The sequence below is a fragment of the Equus caballus genome, chromosome 18 (assembly GCF_041296265.1).
Source record: "Equus caballus isolate H_3958 breed thoroughbred chromosome 18, TB-T2T, whole genome shotgun sequence".
Taxonomy (NCBI): domain Eukaryota; kingdom Metazoa; phylum Chordata; class Mammalia; order Perissodactyla; family Equidae; genus Equus; species Equus caballus.
This window is the reverse complement of record NC_091701.1, coordinates 78,641,598-78,668,485: the sequence shown is the minus strand read 5'-3', so window position 1 is coordinate 78,668,485 and position 26,888 is coordinate 78,641,598. Positions and strand designations below refer to the sequence as shown.

Here is a 26,888-nt window from a genome sequence, read left to right as displayed (position 1 = left end):
TTGCTGGAACAGAACTAACAGGGCAATCTTAGTTTATGTTCACACTATTACTAAACCAGTTGTTCTGGCAGGGAGGAAGGCAGGAATGGCATTGGAAAAGCACTGGGAAAGAGCGACACAGGAAAGAAGCAGCGTTAAGGGCACGTAGGAGAGCCTTCTCCGGGGCTGCACCCTCCTCTCAGGTGAGGAGTGGGCATGGGTAGGGAATGCCTGTCAGTATCTTGGCGGGAGGTTAGGTGGCTTGAGATGGCCCCCCAGTTAATCCCGATACGCTTCTCTGCTCTCACACCCTCTCCTCCCTGTTCACCTCCTCCCACTGGCAACTGCAATCCTATAGAATATGTGTCCTTAACCAAAACAGTATGGAGCACACTGTAAATTCACAACATAAAATACATTTTGCCCAAACTGTAAAAACTTGATCTCAGTGACATCTTAGGAGTTACTGGTACAGAATTAGTAGCAGACTCCATTTCTCTTTCCCAATAGGTTTATCAAGAAAAAATCTACTCAGTGTTTTATTCTTATATTGAAGACTGAGACAACAAAAAGCAGCAGGTTAAACTACAGTCAACCATTTTATCTCTCTTGCTTTACTATTAAGAAGAAACGGGGCAGTTGATCTTATTCCACTATGACAGATTTTTTTTCCATTTTAGCTTAAAATTCTTATTTCTATCAACCCAATTTTTTGGATTTACCCTAACATCTTTCAGATACTATGAAGCTGTGTTTAATTTATGTAGTGCTTAGTATACCCAAAAATATATTAGATACTCTTAAAGAAAGCATATAATATTCATAACACTGCTCTATCAAAAAGTTCACTCAGCTTCAAAGGTAAAATTTAATGCTCCTATAAGGAGTACGCACACTTTTATAGTTTTTTGGGGAAAAAAAGTTAATGCTTACCCATGTGTCTGATGTTGTGTGAAATAACTTTGCCTTTTGTAAGTGACATCACTTGAATGCTATTATCCCAGTGTCCAGCACTGAAAAGCAACTTCGCATCATGTGATACTATAAATAGCTTAGAAGTGATCTCCAGCCCCGGAGCAAAAGGACCATTCATACTGCGCTGAGTTCTGTAAACATAATGAAATATTAGATTTTTCCTTAAAAAATCACTTAGATCAATATCAACTATTTTTAAATCTCTTTAAAAAAGAAATTATGGGGCTGGCCCAGTGGTGCAGCGGTTAAGTTTGCACGTTCCACTTCTTGGCAGCCCAGGGTTTGCCGGCTCTGATCCCGGGTGTGGACATGGCACCGCTTGGCATGCCATGCTGTGGCAGGCGTCTCACATATATAAAGTAGTGGAAGATGGGCATGGGTGTTAGCTCAGGGCCAGGCTTCCTCAGCAAAAAAGAGGAGGACTGCCAGTAGTTAGCTCAGGGCTAATCTAGTGGTTTTTCCTCGTAACAAGGTGCTGGCTGTACTTGTTTTACAGTAAATATTAATTTACTTACTTTGGATTTGTCACAGTTGGATCCCTGATGAACGTGAAGTAATTAGAAATGCTTCTGTCATAAGGCAGCCACCCATGGGTTCCGATTACATAATTCATGCTTACTGTTATCTGGAAAAAGAACATATGAAGAGGAAAATGAAATGAAAGATTAAAGAAAGTTGTATAGAATAACCAAATGCTAACATGATGTTAGCATTTATCATTCAGGGAAAAATGTGGGACTGTGTACGTAAAACATGAAACTCATCAAGAAAGTCTTAAATAATTTAAATGGAAAAGCCGTGTTTATCTTATTCAAAGAAAAGTTGTCTAATACATCCCTCTTTAGTAAGATTACTTTCCTCGTAATTTCTCAAAGTTTATTAACCTCTGTTAGTTGGCAGTCAGAAGTAATTAAGGGTCAAGCCTTACCATAAAAATATGATATATCATATACCACCTAGAACATAAATCAGAAGTATAACTTATGAACGATTGCTAAGAAGGTCTCCCTTCTTAGTGACAGTCATAGTGAATATTTTCTTTTAAAAATGAAAAGCTTTTCTCCCCCTTTGATTATAATAGATTTCCAAAAATATCAGGTAACTTTAAAGGCAACTTTAAAAATACAGGTATTGAAGGTGAAAATCACAAGTATCCTACCCCTCAAAAAGTACTATTATTATTTTTGTATCTCTTTCTAGACTCTCTTCTAAGCAAACATACAATATGCATAATTAGAAAAACAGGTCTAGTTCTGGAATCTCTACTGTTCACTGTGCTATACTCCATTTTTATAATTTCCAAGTGATAAAATTAGAGTAAGACAGACTTAGTTTGGTCCATGTGCCAGGGCCCCAAATCCCTTACTTGCCAGCTCTGTGACTTTGAGCAAGTTACTCCTGAGTTTTAATTTCTCATCTCACAGTAGCGCCTACCCTCACAGGATTGTTGGGTGGATTAAACAACAAAACTCCCGGAAAGCACTCATTAACATGCACGTGTAGTTAATCAATTCTGTATTATTTCCATTTTCATTATTATTACCGCTTTATGACAAATTTTAATATCTGATGTTATTTCTATTTTTGTTATACAAAATTTCCTAGTATTTTCACATATTTATTATACAAGATAAATTTTAGAATTACAATAACTACTTAAAATAAAAGCTGTGCAGATAGAAGATACATTTTTTTATACATGGTCAAAATAATTCTATAAAAATTTTCTCTATTATTTTTTCAAAAGGCTTTTAGAATACTGTATTTTCTCAAATTTTTTTGTAAGTTGTCATAGATATAGACACGGCAGTGTGAAAAGGTATAAATCAACTTACCAGTAATTCAGGACTGCCTTGGGACATAAAAGAACGAGATTGATTTTTGGGGACAATGGCCTTTATTAGTGGAATACCATCACTAATTCCCTATAAAATAAAAGACAGAGCTTTAGTGGCTAGTTCTGCTTACAATTTATTGCTTACAATTTATAGGTACAAATTATTGAAAACTTCTATTTCTTTAAACAAGGATGAAGCCTGTGAAATAGCATTTTACTCTATTAAAACATATCATCGGGCCGGCCTGGTGGCGCAGCGGTTAAGTTCGCACGTTGCGCTTCTCAGCAGCCCGGGGTTCACCGGTTTGGATCCCAGGTGCACACATGGCACCGCTTGGGACACCATGCTGTGGTAGGCATCCCACATTTAAAGTAGAGGAAGATGGGCACGGATATTAGCTCAGGGCCAGTCTTCCTCAGCAAAAGAGAAGAGGACTGGCAGCAGTTAGCTCAGGGCTAATCTTCCTCAAAAAAAACAAACAACACAACATATCATCATTTAATTTAAAATGTAGGAAAGAAATTATACACCACGTTTGGATGGCATACTTGAAACTTCTGAAACCCATCACCTTCTATTCCACTACTCTGCTATTAAACAGAGATGCAGATTTCAAGGAGCGTCAACCATTTAAAACAGCCAGTGACTTAGGATCCTTCTTTTTCCCTTGCCATACTGACATGAATATAAAGTAGAAAATACAGACCATATAAAAGTGCATTTCTCAAACATGTCAGTGGGAAAACTGGTTATATTTTCTAGAAATTTCCTTTCTAAAAACAGATCTGTTCCATTAACGGAGGCACTCCCTGAAAGCCACAACAGGACCAGAAAACATACTCCTCAGAAAACATCCGCCTTTACCTTACTGCAACGTGGAAGAGAACAACGATGTGAACTATGTTTCTTGATGTGACAACAGTTCATAAATTACACCTAACCATCACTAGGTAAATTACAAGCTAAGATTATTGGGTATATACTCTGTGCCAGGTGCTGTTCTAAGACCTTTAAATGAATTAAACAATGAATTATAAACCATATAAAGTCAGTGCTTATCTTTTCTCTTCACACCATGAATTAATCAGGAAAAGAACAACTTCTATTTGAACAAGCATAAATCAAAATGGTGTCTGAGGAAATTCATTTATTAAGCTCTTGCTTTCACTGCCTCCTCCATTTTCTTCACCATTTTACCACCTAGGAAAAGATGACCTACAAAGAGGCCTTCTTTTTTCATACAAATGAGTAAGAACTTCTTCTCATATGATGATGAAAAGGGATTAACAAATTATTGGTACCCAGGGATATCTATTGTGTCCTTTATCCTGCTCCAGACACTGGTCCTGGGCATGGAACTCGGAATGTATTATCCCATAAAAACAATCTCACAAACGATTAGACATGATGAAAATACTTTATCAGCACGACATCATAAACACAGTATTACACATCCATCAGGTTATGGGTTAAATAGGTTTTTATGGGCTGCCTCATGTCCCGTAAAGAGTTAACAGAGCAGGACGGAGATTGCTCTGTTAGAAAGGCCCTCCTGCAAAGTTGGCCCTTGGTTGGCATCTGGGAACTTCGTGGGCAAAGAGTTCTTTACACTGATATAAAACTTGTCCTCAATGATAAGGGGGGCTCAAGGTACCCAGACTATCTGTGCAAACAATAGGGTTTATGCTGAACTCCCGCTCTTCTTCTGGCAGTCTGGAACTCTGGCATGTGCTAGGCACAGGGTACCTATGCGACCAGCCCTCAACAAAAACTGGGTGCTGAGCCTCTAATGAGCTTCCTTGGTAGAGAAAACCAAGTTTTCACATTTCTCTATGGGAAGAATTAAGCCTGTCCTGTGTGGCCCCACTGGGGGCGGACTTGTGGATGCTGGCACCTGGTTTCCTCCGACTTCACTCCCTGGGCCTTCGCCCTTTGCTGATGTCGCTTTGTAACCTTGCGCTGTAAGAGATCTTAGCTGTGAGGACAACTGTATGTTGAATCCTGGGAGTCCTTCTAGCAAATCACCAAATCTGAGGGACCCAGAGGTAAAATCACCTGGTCTTGGGGACCCAGAACACATCCTGGGAATTAGTCATCATTTCTAAGCATTGTTTCTGTGAGTTCTGAGTTCTAGGCAACTGACTTAGATGCTTTTGGAACACAACCAAATCTACAGAGTTTGTATTGTTAAACATTTAATAACTATCTCAACAAACGTGCATCTAGGACAACAGTAATGAAGAATATTTTGAACTGCTTTCACAAATATATGAAAACATATTTACATTAAAATACTGTGGAGCTTACTACAACATTGTTCATTTGAGTAAAATTCAGTAGAAAGCTGTAACTGTCATAAACTTCATAAAAACTTTTTAGGGGCCGGCCTGTGGCCTAGTGGTTAAGTTCGGCATGCTTGGCTTCAGTGGTCTGCGTTCAGTTCCTGGGCGCAGACTCACACCACTCGCCAGCAGCCATGCTTTGGAGGCATCCCACATACAAAACAGAGGAAGACTGGCACAGATGTTAGCTCAGGGTGAACCTTCCTCCAGCAAAAAGAGGAAGATTGTCAAGAGATGTTAGCTCAGGGTGAATCTTTCTCAGGGAAAAAAAATATTTATACCAAATTATCAAAAAATTCTATATAAAGATTTCCCAAGATATTGAACCTGAGAAGCACATTATGACGATGCCCTAATGCAGGATTTGACCAACTAGGCCTGTGGGTCAAATCCACCCAACCATCTGTTTTGTAGGCTGTGGGTAAGCTAAGAATGTTTTTTTACTTTATTTACTTATTTGTTTTGGTGAGGAAAACTGGCCCTGAGCTAACATCTGTTGCCAGTCTTCCTTTTTCGTTTCCCCAAGGCCCCAGCACTTAGTTGTATATCCAGGTTGTAAGTCATTCTAGTTCTTCTATGTGGGATGCCACCACAGTGTGGCTTGATGAGCGGTGGTAGGTCCATGCCTAGGATCCAATCCGGCGAACCCCGGGCCATCTAAGCAGAGTGCGTGAACTTAACCACTCAGCCATGGGGCCAAGCCCGGTTTCTACATTTTTAAATGGTTATATTTTAAGTAGTTTATATGTACCTATACAATATCCTTGATTTTGCCTGTGGATTACAAAGTCCAAAACGTTTACTATCTGGCCCTTTAAGAAAAGGTTTCCCAACCTCTGCTGTGTTGCATGAGAGTTACTACTTGTTCTATGCACATCTCGAAACTATTCTTAGTAACCTTTTGTCATCATTTTTTGCCAAAAGAGTTAATATTATCTGTCCTAACCAAATCCATAGGTATGACTGCATTTCACATTCACATTCTGAACTATTCAAACTAATTCAATGTGTCTATTTAAACATCTGAGTTTGAAGGTACTCTTTCAATTACAGCATTGACTATCTTGTACTTGACTATTCCTTCTGATATCAGCAATCAACAATCTGATTTACTGGGCCATATTTTATACATGAGCAGCCATTATAATTAAGAATTATTTTAGACTTCCTCTACATATCATCTCAACTGTCACAAAAGGCAACTTAATTCAAATTATTTATTCTTCTTGGTCAAGAAAATGTGACTAGGAGAAAAAAAGCCACAAGAAACAGTTCAGACCAGCACATAGCAGCAAACAAGCTTTTAATAAGATTGCTTTAAAATCTAAGAACAGATTATTGTAGTATTATTTACTATTTTGGATTATATACCACCCCTACATTAAAGAATTAAAGGAACGTTGAGGTGTATAGAATTCAGAGAAAAACTCTGAAATTACCGAGTTGGACATTACCTCTATGAAAAATGACTTGAGTTCAGGAAGGTGTTGAAATAGGTTTAGGCTTGGAGTGTCCATTTTGGTCTGCTTCTGCACGGCTTCTTCTGCTGATAATCTAGGAGGGTGTGGTTCCTTCAAAATAATTTTAAGGAAAAACAATCCCACAATTGTGTTAGAACATCTCTCACTGTTTCCCTCACACATACGGGCTGCACCTACAATGGATTACGTACCACTCAAGGCTGACAATTCCAGGCCGTTGCTCACACTATTATTCCCTCAGCAGAGGTCCTACCCTCTTCATTTCCAGAGAAACCCTACCTCTACTTCTCTTACTGATATCTCTCCTGAATTTCCAAGTCAGAATTAATTATTCTCTTTTATTATTTTCCTCAGAACATTGTTTTAATTAGTACTTATTTCTTTCTATGTTGGATTACATATAGTTGTTTATGGTCTGTCTTCCCCAACTAGGCAGTAGGTATCTTAAAGCCAAAAAACAAGTCTTATTCAGTTTTGGATTTTCAGCATCTAGTAACCTAAATACAGTAAATGCTTAATAAATGTTTGATAAAATTAAATGCATTATTAAAAAGTCAAAATTTGCAATATGGGTGAATCTTTAACTCCTGAAGTAAGATCAAAATGTCAATATTATCAGAATCAAATTTATAGATATTATTGCATTTCTTTTCAAATAAATTATTCTTCCTTAACTTTAATGTCAGAGATATAGAACAGTATTACTTTTATAAATAAGAAGTGACAAATCAAATTAACATTCCAAAGGCACAGTTAAAATGCAGAAAAGAATTCTACCAAAAGGGGATTCTTCTATCTCCATCATAAACTATTAGATTATAGGAAACAGATGTGACAGCTATAAGTACTTCAATATTTAGCACTCAATTATCCATGTGAATATCATTCACTTTATTTTAAATCAAAGGCTGATTTTGTGTCATTTTTTATGGTGATAAAAAGCTAATTAGCACTACTCTTGTTAAAAAAAAGAAAAAAGAGAGAGAAAGAGGGGCCAGCCTGGTGGCACAGCAGTTAAGTTCACACTTTCCACTTCAGCAGCCCTGTGTTTGCTGGTTCAGATCTCAGGTACGGACCTATACACTGCTTATCAAGCCATGCTGTAGCAGGCATCCCACATATAACGTAGAGGAAGACAGGCATGGATGTTAGCTCAGGGCCAGTCTTCCTCAGCAAAAAAGAGGAGGATTGGCAGCAGATGTTAGCTTAGGGCTAATCTTCCTCAAAAAAAAAGAGAGAGAGAAAGAAAAGTAAAGCAAGTACAAAAATATTATAGAATCTATATGTCAAAGCCCAAAGAAGTGTTCTGTTTTATTCTGTTACTTTTGCCTTCTGACTCTCCCGGCAGGAAAGGGATAATGCACTGATTTCAAACACGACCATTCTGTAAAAACCAATGTTGGAGGCTTCAAATAAACTGTTGCTAAGAAATAGTAACAATTATAAAGCTTAGTCTGACAACCCAACTAACAGAAGTACATTTGTAAGCCAGAGTTTAGATATATTGTTGCTGCAACAGCTATGGAAATTTCAATTCAACAATATTTACTGCACACATACTATATGCAAGAAAGGTACAAAGATGATTAAGAGAAGGTTGCTGCCTTTATAATATAGTGAAGCAAGTGAATAAACAAACAACTAACTAAGGCAGAAAGAGTCATAATTAGGATGTAAATAACAGCCCATAAGAACATGGGAAAGTGGTCTAGTTCTCCAATGGGGCTCACAGCTATGAATTGAGAGGAAACAGGGCTCGGTGGAAAGGCTTTGGAGTCAGATGGCCATGTGTGCAAATCCTGCCCAAGTCACATCCTAGCTGTGTAAACTTGGAAAAAGTATGTGATTTCTCTAAAGTGTTGTAGGCTAGGTATTAATTTCTATGAGGCTTGGCTTCATCAATCACCTGAAAAAGGAGGGTAATTGGACATTTACTGAAAGGGTTAGGTGAACCACCTAGCACAGTGCTTGCAAAAGAAAGTGTCAACTTAACAAATGGCGTATTATCGTGTATTCCCCATTTCTAAGCTCATCTACTAACAAAGATCAAGACATCTTTGAAAACTAATTTCTATGAATCCAAAGTTGTATGCAATCAGGAAGACAATAATTTAACTTCATAAACTAGTATGGGGAAAGAAATACAGTAATATTTATAATTTGATTCTATAATTTGATTTTTAGGACTGGATGTGGGTTCTGGATGGTAAGTCTCCTCTTTGGGCAGATGTCAGCTATGAGAAGTCTTATACATAGAATGAGTCCCAATGTAATGACAGTTTTAATGGTATAACCTAACTGCAGTATTCAAGCATTCAGTTAGAGCTCCTTCTCCATTTAAATAAAGGAGCGGCATCTCACTGACAGGGGCCTTCAACCTCAGCTTTTCCTTTCTCAGAAATAACAAAATAAGATGATTGGCTTTCTGAACAACTATAAATCCTCTGTAATTTAAGAGTAATTGACTGCATATGTGAATTTTGACTGCGATATTTTATTATTTCAAAATGGGAACAATCATTTAAATCTATTTTTTTTAAGTGAGAGCATAACTCTTCTGAAATTCTAGATAATTCTGAAATAAAGTTTTAAATCATTAAAATCCTTGAAAATACTGGCAGTACTATTCTTTAGCAATTAAATTCTAGACTTCTTATGTAATGAATAACTTCTATGATTTACCTTTAACAGTTGACAAGGTGTTTGCCCAAAATTATTAATCATCCCTTCTAAGGCTTTTCTTTCCTTCTCATCTGTTAAGGCATCCAGATCCACAGCTCCTAAAAGCAAGAGAAGCAGTCAACTCACTACAGAGTGAAAACAAATCAGCCAACGCACACAACTGATTAATATATCAGATTGATATATTTTCAACAAAATATTATCCCATTCCTCAATTTATGAGAACATTGTAAAGAGGTGATTTTTGAAAAATCAGTAAAGCTTCAAACATCACAGATGTATAAACATAAATTCCATCCAGTATAACTAAAATACTTTAAATAAAAGTTAACTTGCAGTCTATAAAAGTTTCTCTCAGAAAAATACAAACTATACACTTAATTGTTTTCTTCATGATAGTCAAGCTGAAACAAATGTAATAACCACACAAACATACTGCCATAAGTTACTGCCGATCTAACACATGCTGGGAAAGGTGATACTCTGGTTAATTGATTATACCCTGCCATACTTAATATGGATTGTTAAATGGCTCTTAATTGGCCAAACTAGGTAAGTCTGATTTCAAAGTCTAAGCTCCTAACCACCATCCTATACTACCTCCCAATAAAACTATTATCAAATGAATATGGCAAAAGGTAAAAACATGTCTATTTACCAAAAGTCATATGGGCTCTGCTCAAATTCACCTAACTTCACACTATCCACAATCTTTAGAACTATTAGCTCTACTGAAGGACTGGAAAAGAAAGAACTATTTCCTAAGCCTTTCAAAGCCTTCAGAAAATGTTCTTGATCCTGAGGTAAACATTAAAATAATGTCATTTTATCATTTGAAGAATTTTTTATTTGTAATTCTAAAGGTTTTCTTTCAAAGTCTGCTAATAATTTAATACTGAATATTTAATGTAGGACCCGACTCAACAGGACAAATACGACCAGAGATCAGAAACTTCTATGCCACCAATAATTGACATTTATATTTAGATTTGCATACATACTCTTAAATACTATTTTTTTTAAAAAGCATGAGTCAATCTTTCAAATAGAAAAGATTACTAGGGGCTGGCCCCATGGCGGAGTGGTTAAGTTTGTGTGCTCTGCTTCAGTGGCCCAGGGTTTTGCCAGTTCAAATCCTGGGCGCGGACATGGCCATGCTGAGGCGGTGTCCCACATGCCACAACTAGAAGGACTCACATCTAAAAATACACAACTGGGGCCAGCCCGGTGGCGCAGCAGTTAAGTGCGCACGTTCCACTTTGGCAGCCTGGGGTTCACCTGTTTGGATCCCGGGTGCGGACATGGCACCGCTTGGCAAGCCATGCTGTGGTAGGCGTCCCACATATAAAGTGGAGGAAGATGGGCATAGATGTTAGCTCAGGGCCAGTCTTCCTCAGCAAAAAGAGGAGGATTGGCAGCAGTTAGCTCAGGGCTAATCTTCCTCAAAAAAAAATAAATAAATAAAAATACAGAACTATGTACCAGGGGGCTTTGGGAAGAAAAAGGAAAAATAAAATCTTTAAAGAATAATAAAATAAAAAAAAGAAAAGATCACTAAAACTATTTTTTAAATGTAGTCTTTCTCATATTAGTTATGTCCAAAATACCATGCATAACACATATTTAATAATATTGTCTATCAATATAATGCAAGAGAAAAAGCACATCGGCTTATACCTTCATAACTACAGTAATAGAAAACATTGAGTGCCTCTACTGCAGCCGGCCCCCTCTGTTTATAGCCAAAAATCAGATCTATCCATTCATGAAGATGAGCAGAAACATATTCAGACTCCTGGAAAAAGAACAAACTTAATAATTAACATAGAGATACTTTACAACTACAATGTAAATATGTATACTTTAAACGAGTAAGAGCAAATTAAGCATTTCTACACACAAATCTTACCGCTATAAATAAATAATCTCAAAATCATGTTAAAACGTTTTTTCAATATCTACTACATATATTGCCTATAATCTATCTAGTATAATGTAGACATCATATTTATTAATATTTACTACATATGCATCTCCTAACTAATGGGTGAAGAAAATAACAAATATTCTAATAGCGCAAACATGAACAACAAAAAAACTGATGACAGCTGTGGAATGCATCTTTGTTGTGAAATCTCCATTGAAATAGTTGTGTAGAAATCCAATTCAAGGACACAGTGAAACCACACTGCAGCTGATGAAAGACGGCTGCAAATCACTCCACCCACCCCACCTACCCCACTAAGAGGTGACTGGGTGGAAGGCAGAGGAGCCTATTAGTGATGTCTTGAAACACAGTAAGAAAATCATTACTGGAGACGGGAGAAAAAGGGACGCATATTTTAGTTACAGGAAAGATATAGAAAGGGTACCAATGGGCTTGTGAATCTGGGGATGGAGATTTTCAGGCAAAATGTTTTTAAGTGCTAATTGGCTTCTTTTAGCTGCCTGTGATAAAGTGTGGGAGGAGTAACATGAGTTAAAACATGAACTCTTGGGGTTTTAAGCATAATTTAAAAAAAATATATAGGAGCCAGGTCTTGCTGGGTTTGAAATAAAGTTATTTCTAATTTTCAGGATCACTAGAGAGCAAAGACTCTCAAAGCGAAAAACCGCCTAAGTCAATGATCAAATCAGAATCTTACCAGTAAAATACGGCCTCAGGCAAAAGTTTAGTTTAAGAGTATGGGTATAAAACAATCTGTTGAGACCTCAAAGATTTAGGTTGTGCCTCATAGACCCACTCAACTAGAAAACGGAGCATCTTAGGAATCTTAAGGGCATTTTCCCAGAGGAGCCTCCCACTCGGTCCAAAGGAGATAAGGGACTATAATGTAAAGTAATGCAAAATGGTTTTTGTCCAACAGAGTTGACATATGAGAAACCCATAAAATTTTAAAAGAAACTGTAATAGTTCATGAAGCTGAGAACAAATGAGTTAAAATCTTCCCTAGGTTAGAAGAAGGAAAACAAATTGAGGTAAGCTTGGCTAACTGCAGCTGTGCATACTCAGCACAGTCAACTGTTGTTAAAACTAACCAGATATTCCTGTCCCTCCTTGGTATATGAGTGAGTTGTTTTTCCCTGGAAGTCAAGGTCCAGACCGTCCAGAAGGAAGGAGACTCAGTCTCACAAGGCCAAACGAGGCTGAAGGCGCCAGCCAGCAAGGCCACGTGCTTCCCCTCCTCTGATTAGAGTTTCAGAGAAAAACCCTCTAGCTTCTTCCCTATGAGGAGGTGGATTTGAGTTTTAGCTCCCATCTCCTCGTCTGACTGCCTTTCAATAATAAACCTCTTTCTTTCCCATAAGCCTGACATTTTGGTGATTGGCTTACGCAGCGCGTCAGGTAAATGAAACTAAGTTTGTGTTTGGTTTCATTCAGACTGAGACAGAAACTGTTCAAAAATGAAGAGAGACCTTTGCCTCCAACTTACTATGGTAGGAAAGAAGCTGGCAAAGATACTCATGTAAACAATGCTTTTATTTATTTTTTAATGGAAAAGAAAGAATGACTCAGAGCAGGGAGCCAAGAGCCCAAGGGTAGAACAAAAGAGCCACGGAAAACCACTCTCAGGGAACAGCAGAAGGCCCAATAAAGGAACCGAGAACACAGCCCTGCTGGAATTCAGAGTTGTTATAAACCAGTTTCTGCTGGGTGCCTCTTTTTTCTCTCCCTTTTGAATGGGAGTGTCTATCTATTACTGTTCTCCTGTCCTTGTCACACGACTGTTACGTGGAGGCAGATAACTTGTTTCTACTTCACAGTCTTCAGCGTAGTTTCATGCACACATGGATTTGATTTAGATCACTAACAAGATTCTGGACTTCAGGCCTCACGCCACAATGCAGGGATCAGCAAACTACTGCCTGTGGGCTGCCAGATTTGCAGATTAGTAGAACACAACCACACCCATTATCTTTTGTAGTACAATGGCACAATTTCGACACATACCATAGAACCAAGGAAAATATTTCCTATCTGGTCCTTTACAGAAAAAGTCTGCAGATCCCTGCCTTAATGAGATGAGACTTCAGGAGGGTCCTCAGAGGAAGTATGTCATTTTCCATGTAGAAGGAATGTAAATAATTTGTGGCCAGAAGGCAGACTTTGTGTGGTGGAGTAAAGATGGCTGCACTTTCTCTCTCACTCCCACTATTGAGAGAAGAGTTGACTTTCCCTCCTCCTGAATCTGCGCTGACCCTGTTACCCAGTGGCAGACATGATGCTGTGACAACGAGCAGCCTCAGGCCTTAAGAAAATCTGGACGCTTCCACTTTTGCACTCTTGGGGAGCCCTGAGCTGTCACGTAAGAGGTCTGGCTACTCTGCTAGAGAGACCACATGAAGAAGAGAGATCCTTGAGATACACGGAGAGGATGAAAGGTCCAGCATCCCAGTATCTCAACGCAGCCTCCAGAAGACTCCAACCTCAGCAGCCACAGGACCGACAGGGCAGGAGAATCTCAAGCAAGACCAGGAGAACTGCCCAATTGAGGCCTGTTATCTCAGAGTCACTGAGAGACAACAAAATGGCTATAGTTTAAGTCACTAAAGCTTGGGATAATTTGTCCCACAGCAATACATAACTGAAACACAAACTTCTAACATCTTATAAATGAGGAGCATATCTTCCTAAAATCCTGGACCCCTACTTCATGTCACAGATACTACAGAGGAAAGCATCCGAGAAGTTCCTGGCTAGCTGATAAGTAACAGATTATTTTTTCAGAGCTGTTTTATTTTTTTCCCAATTTCTTATTCATGCATAAGGTTAATGTTTATAAATATCATAATCTAATCCAGAATTTTGTAAATTTGACAAACTGTGTACTAATGAGAAGGAATGTTTCCAAGTATTGGCCTAACTAGTTTCATAGTCTGCAACATTTTGGTTTAGACAGAGAACTAAGTGGGCTACTGTGGGGAAAAAACCCACATCATCTGCAAGATAACCACACAATATCCCGTTAAAGTAATTCTCACCTGTCCTTCAATTCCAAATTGGAAACTTAGCCAAAAACTAGTTATATTTTTTTAAAGTGGCATTTAGGACTTAGTTGTCTTATTAAAAACTTACTGAAACCCTTCAGAGAAAACAAAAATGTACTTATCCTGTTAGGTTTGAAACAAATGTGGGAACTACAAAACATCAAACCACATCAGGATGATGCTTGGAGGGCAGGTGTGAGTCGCTCAACAAAGGGACACATTCTGAGAAACGCATCCTTAGGTGATTTTGCCATTGTGTGAACATTGTAGAGGGTACTCACACAAACCCAGAGGGTATAGCCTACGCCCTACTACCACCTAGGCTATACAGGACTGATCTTATGGGGACGCTGCCATATCCGCGGCCTGTCCTTGACTGAAACACTGTTATGCGCCGCATGACTGTAGTTTCATGTATTAACAGGCAGATATCTTATAGAACTGACATTTGCTTTGCTATATATCCTTTGACTGTCCTATATTCTCACTGTATCAGAAGATCCAGAACCTCAAAATAAATTACTATGTTATACTTTCAAGAACAGCATGTACAATAGATTACAAATTAATCTAGAAAAATCATTAATAGTCAGGTATAGTTTACTCCATCCTCTGGAAAACACATACATCTTTATCTTATTACTCTGTCTCATAACTAAACACAAAAATCTTACCAGAGCTTTTCTATGTTTATAGATGAAATCTTCAGCTGACTTAGCCCATTTGGGGAGGATGACATCATTCACTAGTTCTTTGGAAACTTGTAGATGACCCAAGTTAAACTCTAAGACATAAAAGATAAATGCATCAAATCATTTAGATTTAAATAAATCAAGTAAAATAAATATGAGGGCACATTCCTTAGCAATACTGAAGTCTTTTTTTTCTTCTTTAAGAGTGAAAGATGAGAATCAAGTTTCCTTCTTGATCTAAAATCACTGAGTAGGTAAAAATAATTCTTATCTGTGGGGGCTGGCCCGGTGCGGTAGTGGTAAAGTTCCTGTGGTCCACTTCGGTGGCCTGGGTTCATGGGTTCAGATCCAGGGTGTGAACCTACAACACTCATCAAGCCATGCTGTGGCAGTGACCCACATACAAAATAGAGGAAGACTGGCACAGACGTTAGCTCAGGGACAATCTCCCTTAAGCAAAAGAAGGGACACTGGCACCAGATGTTAGCTCAGGGCCAATCATCCCCATCAAAACAAAAAACAAAAAAACTTATCTATTGGAATGCCTTTTATCAGTTGATTAAAAAGACAAAATGAAAGTAAAATTAGTTATTACATGGTAAATCAGATTAATAATTGATTTTCTGTTGAGAAAAGTGGGGGAAACTACAGCTATGACCAAAACCTTAATCTGAACAAAAATGCAACATTAAGTATTCTTCTTATATTAAAAATAATTAGCACAGTTCCTCTAATGGTTAATTTACAAAATACAGCTCCTGAGAGCTTGCTGGTGCAACTTACACCTTAACCTCACTCAGTAGAAGAGTTATATTTGTCTTATGGAAGAACAATATACTTATATACCATTATTCTAAGTAGATACTGACATCACAAAGATTTGCTCATATAGTTAGAACACAGTATTTTGAGAAAATTGTCCCAAAGGTGAGGTTTTCTTGTTCATGCAGTGTGCGGAGGGAAAAGTGTTAACACAAAACACCTTCATGAAAGAAGCTGCCTTAGGATATCAGTGTGTCCCAAAGGCGGAGAGGTTGAAATGTCACAGAAGGATAGGTGCGCAGGGTCTCTGCCTTCATTAACCCAACTCCTGTACAGTAGATACTGTTGGCCACCTGAGAGCCACTCCTCCTTATTTGGCAGCAGAAACTGGATTTTATTCAAGAGCCCATCCCTGCCCTCTGTTTCATGCCTGCTGCAGGTGACTGGTGTAGGGGTTGGTATGTGACCCAGCTCTAGACAATGAGGGAGGTTATGAGAAAGGTTTTCTCACTCTTAGGAAACGACACAAAGAATTAACAGTCCCACTTCTTTCTAAGATGCTGTTGCATCTGCCTGTGATGCCTGGAACTGCTTTAGTCGTTTGTAACAATGAGAGGAACTAGCAGAGGACAAAGCCAAACCCTTGGAACAGCAGAGTGAAAATACAGAAAGAACTTGGCTTTGATGATGTTGTTGAGCTACTTGAAGCTACCATACCTCACTGTTTTCATTATGGAAAATACTAAAATGTTCTTGATTGCACAGTTATGAGTTTGTTTTATTAATATTAACACTAATGTTAATTAATATTTGTTGTCATTCTAACTAATTTACTTTGCTTTCTCCCACCCAGCACATTTCAGATGAAGAGGCAACGTACAGTTAGAAATGGAGGGCTCCAGCACAGTCGTGCAAGACAGCAACTGGCTGCCTGTGGTGAATGGCAGAAATTGTCAAGCTGAGAGCACCTTCAATTCCAAATTTAATCTGCTCGTCCTCCTAACTCAGATACTCTGCTTTAGGAGACTCCAGTCCTAGGGCTGAAGGAGAGCCCACGATCAGACTCAGTCAACAGATTCACTTGATTTTCTGAAAGTGACCAATTCTAACTGCCTTACTCAGAATCAGATGCCGTGCCTCCAAGAGCCTGTCCCAGAGTGCATGATCAAAGGATGTGAAGCCCTGGATATGCTCTCCCCAGAGAGACAGATAAGTCTACTGAGGTAGAAAGGGTCAAACATTAACATTACTTGCTAGGGGACGCAAAAGAAGTTGGTAATGACCCTTTGACACAGGAATTTCCCTAAAGAACACCAGTAGTAACAATCTTGCCAATTTCCTTATAAGTACTTCATAGAAAAAGCATTTGGATATTTTTAAATATTTAGTTCCATGATTCTCTACTTCAAAAACATAATACAACTTTTCAAATATTGTAGTAACTTATACTCTGTCATTATTTTCAATTTGCCTCATGTCTTCTTCTCTAAGTCAGAGTCAGCAAACTTTTCCTATAAAGAGTCAAAGAATAAATATTTTTGGCTTTGTGAGCCCTTATGGTCTCTGTTGCAACTACTCAAATCTGCCATTATACTGTGAAAGCAGCCACAGTCTATATATTAATTAATTGGCTGGCTGTGTGCAAACAAAGCTTTATAAACAGGTTTGGCCAACGGACCTGTAGTTTGCTGACCCCTGGGCTAAATCCTCATCTTATCTAACTCAAACGCTTTTAAGCTAAGTGGTTATATGGCTGGAAGAGCATATGGCCATTTTGCTTCTCTAGTAAACACCGTACTCTGACAGGTTCTCCTACCAATTGTTTGACTCACTTATCTTGGTCACTGGAGCACTTCCCTGAAAGGTAAGACCAGCGCCTGGGCATCAGCTAAGCCCTGTCACCGAGTAATACACAGTCAATGGACCTTAAATCCTCTATAGGGCATCACAAATATGTCCTGAAAGATATTTTTCAGGATCCTCCATTGGGACTTTTGAGTCAAAATGTTAATCTCCTATTTCTTACCATTTTGATTTTCTAAAAACTCTGGGAAGTAGAAGAATTCAGGAATAAGTTCCTTTACATCATAGGGATTGTCCATGAGAGCCTGCCAGGTAGCAGGGATGGAATGGAACTGTCGATCTGCACAGTCAAACCTGCATGTGGAGATTGAAAGAGAACAGCGAATGTCCAGTGAGAGCAGCAACAGGCAGGAAACAAACCTTCAAACTCCCCTCAGGTTTCCTATTGACTAGAGTTTCCCCTTAACGTCTAAACACACAATTTGTTCTCCTTTTTATGACAATCTATCTTTCATATTTGGTTGTTAGGAACTAAACACTGTAATTTTAATCATTAGTATCATCGTAGTTAAAACAGCTGAAAACCAATTCACACTGGACAAAATTTTCAAGTAATTAAATATAAATCTAAGAGACTTTTAAAAAATGGTATAATTTTTGCTGAGTAAAGTTTATTCCAGAATGTGAATAAATGTTATTTGGATATTTTAAAATCACAGAGTTTGTCCCTCTAAGCATTGTGGTGGTGACATATGTGGTTAACAGAGCTATAGGAATGCTTCTGACTTAATCCTCGATACAGAAATATCTTTACAAACTCTTCTGCCAAAAACCAGAGGGTGAATTAGGAAAATAGTTCTGTGGCTAAAGCTTTATATTTTACTTGCATATATTGTTATCTTATTTTAACTTCATTTTTAAGTTCCATTACAGGCCTAAGGAAGTTGAAAGAAGCTCAAATGGTCATGTTGCAATTTCATTATATTTTCTTTAATCACAAAAAGCATAAACCCCTTCTCTTTCTCTCCTTTGACATTGTTTTCCTAGGTTTATTTCGTAAATAATGACTTACTAAGTGACACTGATGACTAATTTTGACTCTTTTTATGCCTACTAATCTTGGTTTGGGGCAGAGCTGAACTTAGCAGAACTCAATTTAATTATAGTCAATGACTGGGTCACCAATAAAGTCTAATGATGGAGTATCCAAATTCAAGGAGAGGTACAGCTTTAATGCTAGAATCTTTTCGTTTGGGTCGGGGAGAACAGCTTTACTGAGATATAATTAACATACATATAATTCACCCTTTCTAAGTAGACGATTCAATGATTTTTAGTCTATTCAGAGTTGCCCAACCATCACCACAATCAATCTTAGAATATTTTCATCATTCCAAAAAGAAACCCTGTATCTACTAGCAGTCACTCTCCATTCACCCTACCTCCACCCCCCTGGCGACTACTTATCTACTTTCTGTCTCTGTGGATTTGCCTGTGTTGTACATTTCATGTACTGGCAGCCCTCCACATTGCAGGTTCCCAATCCACGGATGCAACCAACTGCAGACTGAAAGCCCTATGATGGCTGTGTCCTTACTGAACATGTAGGGACTTTTTAATTGTCACTATTCTCTAAATAACACAGTATAACAACTACTTATGTAGCATTTACACTGTATTAGGTTTTATAAGTAATCTAGAGATGATTTAAAGCATATGAGAGGATGTGCGTAGGTTACATGCAAATTCTACCCATTTTATATAAGGGACTTGAGCATCTGAGGTTTTGGTATCTGCTGGGGTCCTGGAACGAATACCCCTCAGATACCAAGGATGACTGTATACCATACAATACGTGGCCTTTTGTGTCTGGTTTATTTAGCATACTATGTTCAAGGTTCACCCATGTCATAGCATGTGTCAATCTTTCATTCCTTTTATTCATTCATGGCCAAATAATATTCCATTGTATGGATATACCACATTTTATTTATTCCTTTATCAGTTGATGGAAATTTGGGTTGTTTCCACTTTTTGGCTAATATAAATAACGCAGCTCTGCATACTTGTGTGCAAGTTTTTGTGTGAACATTAGTTTTCAATTATCTTGGGTATATATCTAGGAGTGGGATTGCTGGGTTATATGGTAATTCTCTGTTGAATCCTTTAAAGAACTGCCAGATTGTTTTCAACAGAGGCTGCATCATTTTACCTTCCCACTAGGAGTTCACAAGGCTTCCAATTTCTCTACATGCTCATCAACACTAGGTACTATCTGTCTTTTTGATTATAGCCATCCTTGTGGGTGTGAAGAGGTATCTCAACTTGGTTTTGATTTGAATTTCCCTGGTGACTAATGATGTTGAACATCTTTTCATGTGTTTATTGAACATCTGTATATCTTCTTTGGAACCATGTCCATTCAGATCCTTTGTCCAATTTTTAATTGGGATATTTGTTTTTTCATTATTGCATTGTAAGGGTTCTTTACATATCCAAGATACAAGCCCCTTATAAGACATAAAATTTACAAATATTTTCTCCCACTGAGTGGACTGTCTTTTCACATTCTTGCTGGTGTCCTTTGAAACACAAACAGAATCTATTTTTGAAGCTTTCTCAAAAAATCATTTATTCATAAAAGCATTAAAAGCTGAAAAGATCCAGTTATACTTTACTGGAGGAAAAATTACCTGCTATCATGGCAAATGTAACGTTTGGAGAGGTATAGTGATCTTGAGGTCAGAGTCTCTTCTTGAAAGTCAAGTCACTGTACTGTATAAAGACCCAGGAATAAGGGACCCAGGCTAATTTTAAGACATAAAAGCTACATGGAAAGAGAGTAGAATAGACAATATTTACATAGCTTTCAATTGGGCAGGAAAGGCAAAATGGTAATGTTAGAGAATAAGGCAACCTGGAGACAAAATGTGAATAAGTAGAGAGCTATCTGGAGGCTACATGGGGAGCCGAGAATTTAGGGAGAAGTTTGTTCCTCTAGGATCATTAAGAAAATGTGAAACGCAGGTAAATTATAATATTGACAGGCAACATGATAGACAGTGATGCCACGGATCTGTCTGAGCTGCTACTAATAACGTTAAGAGCTCCTCATTCCTCCCTCTTTTCATTCTTCTTGACTGATAAATATTTTTAGGGGGACTACATAGCATTGATGAGTTTTGAAGCTCTGGTAAATGTTTTAGATCTAGGTCTAAATCAGTTCCAATTCTAAATTTCCGGTATGTTCCTAAAACCAGTAAGAATCACAAAGGTACACCGCATAATAGTAAAAAGGAATTTATCTTAAAAGTCATTTGCATAAGTCAGTTTGAATGACTCATTCTAAAACTAGTATGGCTATTTTTATCTAGAGGTTATTATATGAATCAAAACTTAATAGGAGAGAATAAAAAAAAATAAGGCCCTGTTATACAGTACATTATATGAAGGCAAAGAGTTTCAACACTAACACATAGTTTTAAGAAAACATCTTATTTACCCAAAACATACCTTCCACTCTGAAGCTGGATGTGGAGGGTGGTAAACGGTTCTGTACGAATAAGATAGTGCATAACCCCGGCAGAATTTGAGTAGTGAGTACCATAATGAAATTTATCAATAGTTCCCATAGGATCCTCAAAATTTTCATATCTAAAAAAAGAAACTAAAGTTTTTTAACCACAATAGTAAAAGTAAATTAGGAGGACATAAACTTGTACTGCATTGCTGAAAACACAGTTTTTAATAAGTCCTTTTTAATGTTTCATTATCTATGTATTTGTATCATCACACCACGTTAATAAATCAAAAAAAATTTATTCATTAATATCTTCTTCTGAACAATGAAATGTCATTAACATTGGATTCTTGAACAGTTTTGTACTATTCAATAATACATGTTCACTGTAAATAAATTAGAAAGCAGAGAAGCAAAAAAGAAACTTAAAATCAACTATAATTGCACTTTCCAGAGATAATTCATATTGACATATTGGTGAACATCTGTCAATCTTTAATGAATAATACAAATATATTTTAATATAAAAGTGCTATACATAATATATTGTTCACAACTTATTTTTTCATCTAACAATTTTCTATTAATGCCTTTCCAAATGATTGATTAGTCTATTTTTAACAGTTACATGGTATTTTTAACAGGTATGTGTACGGATATATGACAATTTAACTATTTCTTACTTTTAGATTTTTAGGTTGTTTCTGTTTTTCTGCTATTGTGATATTTAGACATGACAAGCAATGCGATAATTAGACATCCTTTTGTGGCCAAGGTAACGGAAAAAAAAATACAGAGGATCAGTCAAGAGTTGTGGAAGTGAAGATCTAACAATCTAAAGGTAAAAGAAGGAGACGGTGGATAGGAAGAAGGCCTAAACCAAATTATTAGCAAAGGACAGATACAGTGATTCACAAGCACTGTCACTGACACATGTGTAACTGTTTTGAATGGTGACATCTGAATTAGTGGGTATAAAATATGAATAAAAATGAACAGTTTTGGGGAGGTGTTTATTGCCTCCCAAAATAAGCTTTCAAACCAAAATAATAATCGGTTTATCAAACTGAGGTCAATTTCCTTTTACATAGAAATTATTAATATTCAAGGGAACAAACAAGTTTTTCAGGTCAAAGTCATTTGTACCCACGCAAACAAATACACTACTGAAATCTGAACCTTATATCTTTGATTATCAATAAAATAAGTTATTTATATGACAAGTATTTCCTGTGGAAGTGTCAAAAAAAACCTTTTTTTTCATATTGTCAGAAAAAAAACTTTGACTAATGAGATAATAGATACACAGTAAAATCCCACTAGTAAATCAAATCGAATCAAGTACTAAACATTGCAAAAAGTCCTAGGGAAGACTTGCAAATAAAAAGAAAAAAATAGGAATACTGTACCATCTACTCCTAAATAAATCTACAACTAAGTTTGTTTGCAAAACAGTTATTTGTCCTTATTATTAGAAGTCATAACTGACAAGTCATCCACAAGTTCACATGGAGAAAAGGGAAATTAAAATTAGATTATTCTTTTAATCTCACAAAAAGACTGTGAGACATTTACAGGGTCGATCATAAATATATACCACTATAAAAATTTCCTTTATTAAAATGACACTGTGTAGATTTCCACACATTTCACTGTTCTTTATTCACACTATTCATGGATAGGTTAGACTATTAATTTTACATCTACTAAAATATTCTATTATATGAATATTTTTACACATTAAATTAGTAGGTTATTAAGTCTAAAATACCTGGAAAGAAAAATTTCAAGAACCTATTACCCTTGAGCACATACTTTTTACAACATGAAAAGAAATTCTAAACAGTATCAATTTAAATTCGGCAAATAAGGGAAATAACAGATTATAGTTAATATACTTGAAGGACAAGTGATATATTTTCAAGAACACTTAATGAAGGAATTATCAGACTCTGATGATTAAAAGTAGCTGTGCATTTAAAAAAGGAACGCTTGGTTGGCCGCAGCCGAAATCAATACAAATTCAAACAAATGACGGGTATCTTTCGAAAGGGATAAAAGGCACTTACTTTTCTCGCATGGCTTTGGCATTTTTATCATTAATTACCCCAATTGGTTTGGAAAGATCTCGAAATACAGATGGGTTATTAAGGTCCAACTCTTCTGAAGTATAATCTTGTAAAATCCAGGGAAACTAAAAGAGCCACAATTTACAATTTACGCATTCCTTCTTGGAGAAGCTACTATCCCCATATCTAATATCAAATGCTTATCTAAAGACAAAAAGGGACAGTCTTTACAAATATTTTTTCCCTGTTGCAGTGTTTATTCATCTTTAGTTCAATAATCACAAGTATTATTTCCTGTAATTCCACTGGAATATTTTCAGTGAAATGAAAGAAACAAGGCTTTTATTTTTTAATTACTTTTCATGTGTATATACTTCTTGAAAATAGCAGGGCAGAAAATATACAGAAGGGCAAAAATAGTTTTTTTTTTTTTTTAAAGATTGGCACCTGAGCTAACAACTTGCCAATCTTTTTTTTTTTCCTTTTTTCTCCCCAAATCCCCCCCAGTAGATAGTTGTATACTTTTAGTTGCGGGTCCTTCTAGTTGTGGCATGTGGGATGCCACCTCAACATGGCCTGATGAGAGGTGCCATGTCCACGCCCAGGATATGAACCTGCGAAACCCTGGGCCACCAAAGCAGAGCGCGCGAACTCAACCACTTGGCCACGGGGCCGGCCCCCCAAAATAGTTTTTATATCTTTTTTAAAAATAAAAAATAACTAGCATGCACATATATTTTTGTGTATTATGAAACTAAAAGGCAATTCCACATTAATGAGATTTATATAAAACTTACCACAGGATACTGTGCAAGGTCATTATAAGTTCGTCCTGCCATTGTATTTATTTGAATGAGGTAGTCAAAGTTTGATATCTCTCTGTTTACCCATTTCTAGACAGCACAACAAAGAACAAAATCAGAATCAATCTCTGTCTCTTAGAAATCAGCAACTATTACTGACAGCACCAACATAAGCTTTTGTTTCCATTATGTCCACCATCTTTCTAATAAAAGGAATAGGGCTTTAAAAAAAAAGCTTATTAACAGGGAGATAAAATCAACATACTTTTACTAAATTCGCTTCCTTTTAAAAACTGGTCTCTAGAAAAGGAACAGAAAAGTCAATATAAATCTTATACTGCAGTCTAAAAGATCTCCATAAGAATTAAGTCTTTTCTTTAATTAAATAAATATTTTATTTGAATATCTTAAAAATTTTAATTCTAGGACTGTCCAACTTTGAAAATTTTGTTATAAATTGAAATTTTCGTAAGTGCACATATTAAAAAATCAGTATCTTAATGTATTAAAATGGCCTATGAATTTTAAATAAACATGACGTTAACAACCCTCAGAAAACTGCCCTTACAGAGCAATGGTAGATGGGATTTTGCTACCGTAAACACAAAATTTTCTTAAGAAAGATACTATTACTATTTTCTTCTGATCACCTCAGTGTCCCTGGCCTGCTGCCTGCTCCACCCAGCATGGGTGTGCTCAGGGTTCCGTGGACAGATTAACATGCACCTTTAAGTTTACTGTGCTCCTTAATCGCAGGACAGACAGGGAAGGCTGAATACACGTGTATGGATTTTACAGAAAGCCCCATTACAACTGTCCTCAGTGCCAAACTGAGGAATAAGTACTATAATGAATAAAGTTTTTTCCACAGAAAACAGAGACTGTACTTTATTAAATAAAGCTTATTCCATAAGCAACAGGAAAGGACTGCTGATGGCTTTTGAACACGAGCAACACTGAAGATTAATGCACACGGAGGAGGAAGGAGAGAGCTGGGAGGCAGAGATCCTTATTAGGAGACCACTAACAGTCCGGGAAAGCAGAAAACGATAGCCTTTCCTTGGATTTTGGCAGTACAAATTCAAGAGAGGCTGGGATACAGGTGAGGGTAAGAGATCAAGAGCATTAGTTAACTTTGGCTGATAGAAGGATTAACAATTTTTTTTTTTTGACCTTTTTTCCATGGTGCCTTTTGCATTTTCCCATTTTTTACCTCGTGCATGGATTATTTTTATTATTAAAAAAACCCCATGTTATTCTTTTAAAAAAGAAAATTATTAAGAAAGAAGTCACAAGATATGTCCATAAACTGAATGATATGAGAGCTGGAGAACAGGACACTGTGTGTGTGAGGGAAACAAAGAAAGATTCAAAGATTAAAGACCAATCTGAATGGAAGAAGAGCAGTTGTAATTATCGAAATAAAATAATCAGAAGAAGAGAGTTTTACTTTTAAGCAAAAGTCTGAGATATGAACACCAAAACAGCGACTGTTAAAACTTCCCACCTGCGTCAATCCTGAAGCTTTGAATAACTCCTGTGGTGATCTGGTGCCATAACTATTTGGAGAATGAAGTGACAACAGTCTGCTATACACTTTATTTCTAACCTAGAAAACACAGCATTTTATAGCTTAAAAACTGATTAAGACAAACCAGGATTACTGTTTTATGACAGCTTTATTGAGATATAATTCCCATACCATAAAATTCACCCTTTTAAAGTATACAATTCAGTGGGCTTTTTTGTATATCCACAGAGTTGTGCAACCATCAACATTATCTAAATTTGGAATATTTTCATCATCCCCAAAAGAAACTCCATATTCACTAGCCATCATTCCCGAATTCCCATTCCCTGCCATCCGCTGACAACCTCTAATCTACTTTCCGTTTCTGCAAATTTGCGTATTCTGGACATTTCACACAAACAGAGGATTATGTTTTGACTTCTCTACTATCCTACACTTGGAGAAGTGAAGACGTGTATTTTTTGAGAAAGTTATAGAGTACAATGGAATTTGTTCATCAGACACTAAATCAGAAAACTAGCTAAAGTCTAGTTCAAATTTAGTTGTCATTTACTAATCACCTTGAAAAATAAATTAATTTACTGAGTCTCACTTTTACGTTAATGTCTACCCTTAGACTTCTGTGAATTATTCAAGGCTATATAAATGTAAAGTAATAAAATTCATCTGTGAACTTCAGTCTCCTCATCTATAAAAAAAGTAATAATGGAATTTGCCATATCTAATCTGAAGGTTGTTATGGAGATTAGATACTACATACAAATGTGCTTTAAAAACTATAGTTATACAAACGTACAGTATTCAACACAGCTTTCTAAAACACACATGCTTTGTATTTTCCTATGGGAGAAAATTTATTTTTAAAGTAAAAAAGTATCCTTTTGTAAAAATAGAAAAATGCTCTGTAACATCTGAATCAAATCATCCATAAGTAAACCTAGATCCCACCAACGAACAGAAACTTAGCTACTGACTCTGCTTAATCAGGTCATCTGAGAAGCAAATGCCAAGACAGAATTGAACATGCAAGGGTTTTATTAGGAGAGAGATCTGCGAGGGGAAGCGGAGAGCTAAGCAAGGCAGGAGGAGCTGTCAGATCGTGAGGCAAGTCTGACCCCAAGTGAGTGAACGAGGGAAGGAGGACTCGGGGCAGGTGACGTGCTGAAGGTTACACAGCTAGCGGTGGAGCTCGTACCCCAACCCAGGCAACCCTGCTCCAGTGGTTATCTCTGAACCACCTAATTTCATAAATCCAGTCATATCATATATATTGCATATTATGTCACAATTGGGTACTCTGAGGCACCTGTTGGCTGACACCCAATGTTCCACTGACTTCTTTATCTACTTATATACAGAACCTGAAAACAAGCACCCTCCAAACATTCAAACATAAATCCAAACAAAAATTCATACACTGCT

At 37.0% G+C, this 26,888-nt stretch overlaps 1 protein-coding gene across 12 annotated transcripts in view; it reads right to left on the bottom strand.

Annotated features, from left to right (window-relative positions):
• The window catches only part of NBEAL1 (neurobeachin like 1), a 203,456-nt gene that overhangs the window by 12,179 nt on the left and 164,389 nt on the right, over positions 1 to 26,888 (bottom strand). For 11 of the 12 annotated variants that reach the window (XM_023622418.2, XM_023622419.2, XM_070241627.1 and 8 more), the window contains 12 exons: positions 25,443 to 25,544; positions 23,930 to 24,025; positions 23,133 to 23,257; positions 21,057 to 21,197; positions 17,767 to 17,897; positions 14,961 to 15,070; positions 10,975 to 11,092; positions 9,298 to 9,395; positions 6,589 to 6,705; positions 2,790 to 2,879; positions 1,470 to 1,579; positions 913 to 1,085 (listed from right to left, as the gene is read on the bottom strand). In XM_023622418.2, the coding sequence (XP_023478186.1) occupies positions 913 to 1,085; positions 1,470 to 1,579; positions 2,790 to 2,879; positions 6,589 to 6,705; positions 9,298 to 9,395; positions 10,975 to 11,092; positions 14,961 to 15,070; positions 17,767 to 17,897; positions 21,057 to 21,197; positions 23,133 to 23,257; positions 23,930 to 24,025; positions 25,443 to 25,544 (1,411 nt within the window). Of the gene's footprint in view, positions 1 to 912; positions 1,086 to 1,469; positions 1,580 to 2,789; positions 2,880 to 6,588; positions 6,706 to 9,297; positions 9,396 to 10,974; positions 11,093 to 14,960; positions 15,071 to 17,766; positions 17,898 to 20,236; positions 20,371 to 21,056; positions 21,198 to 23,132; positions 23,258 to 23,929; positions 24,026 to 25,442; positions 25,545 to 26,888 lie in introns of all 12 variants that reach the window. The other variant, XR_011428354.1, reaches the window with a different exon arrangement.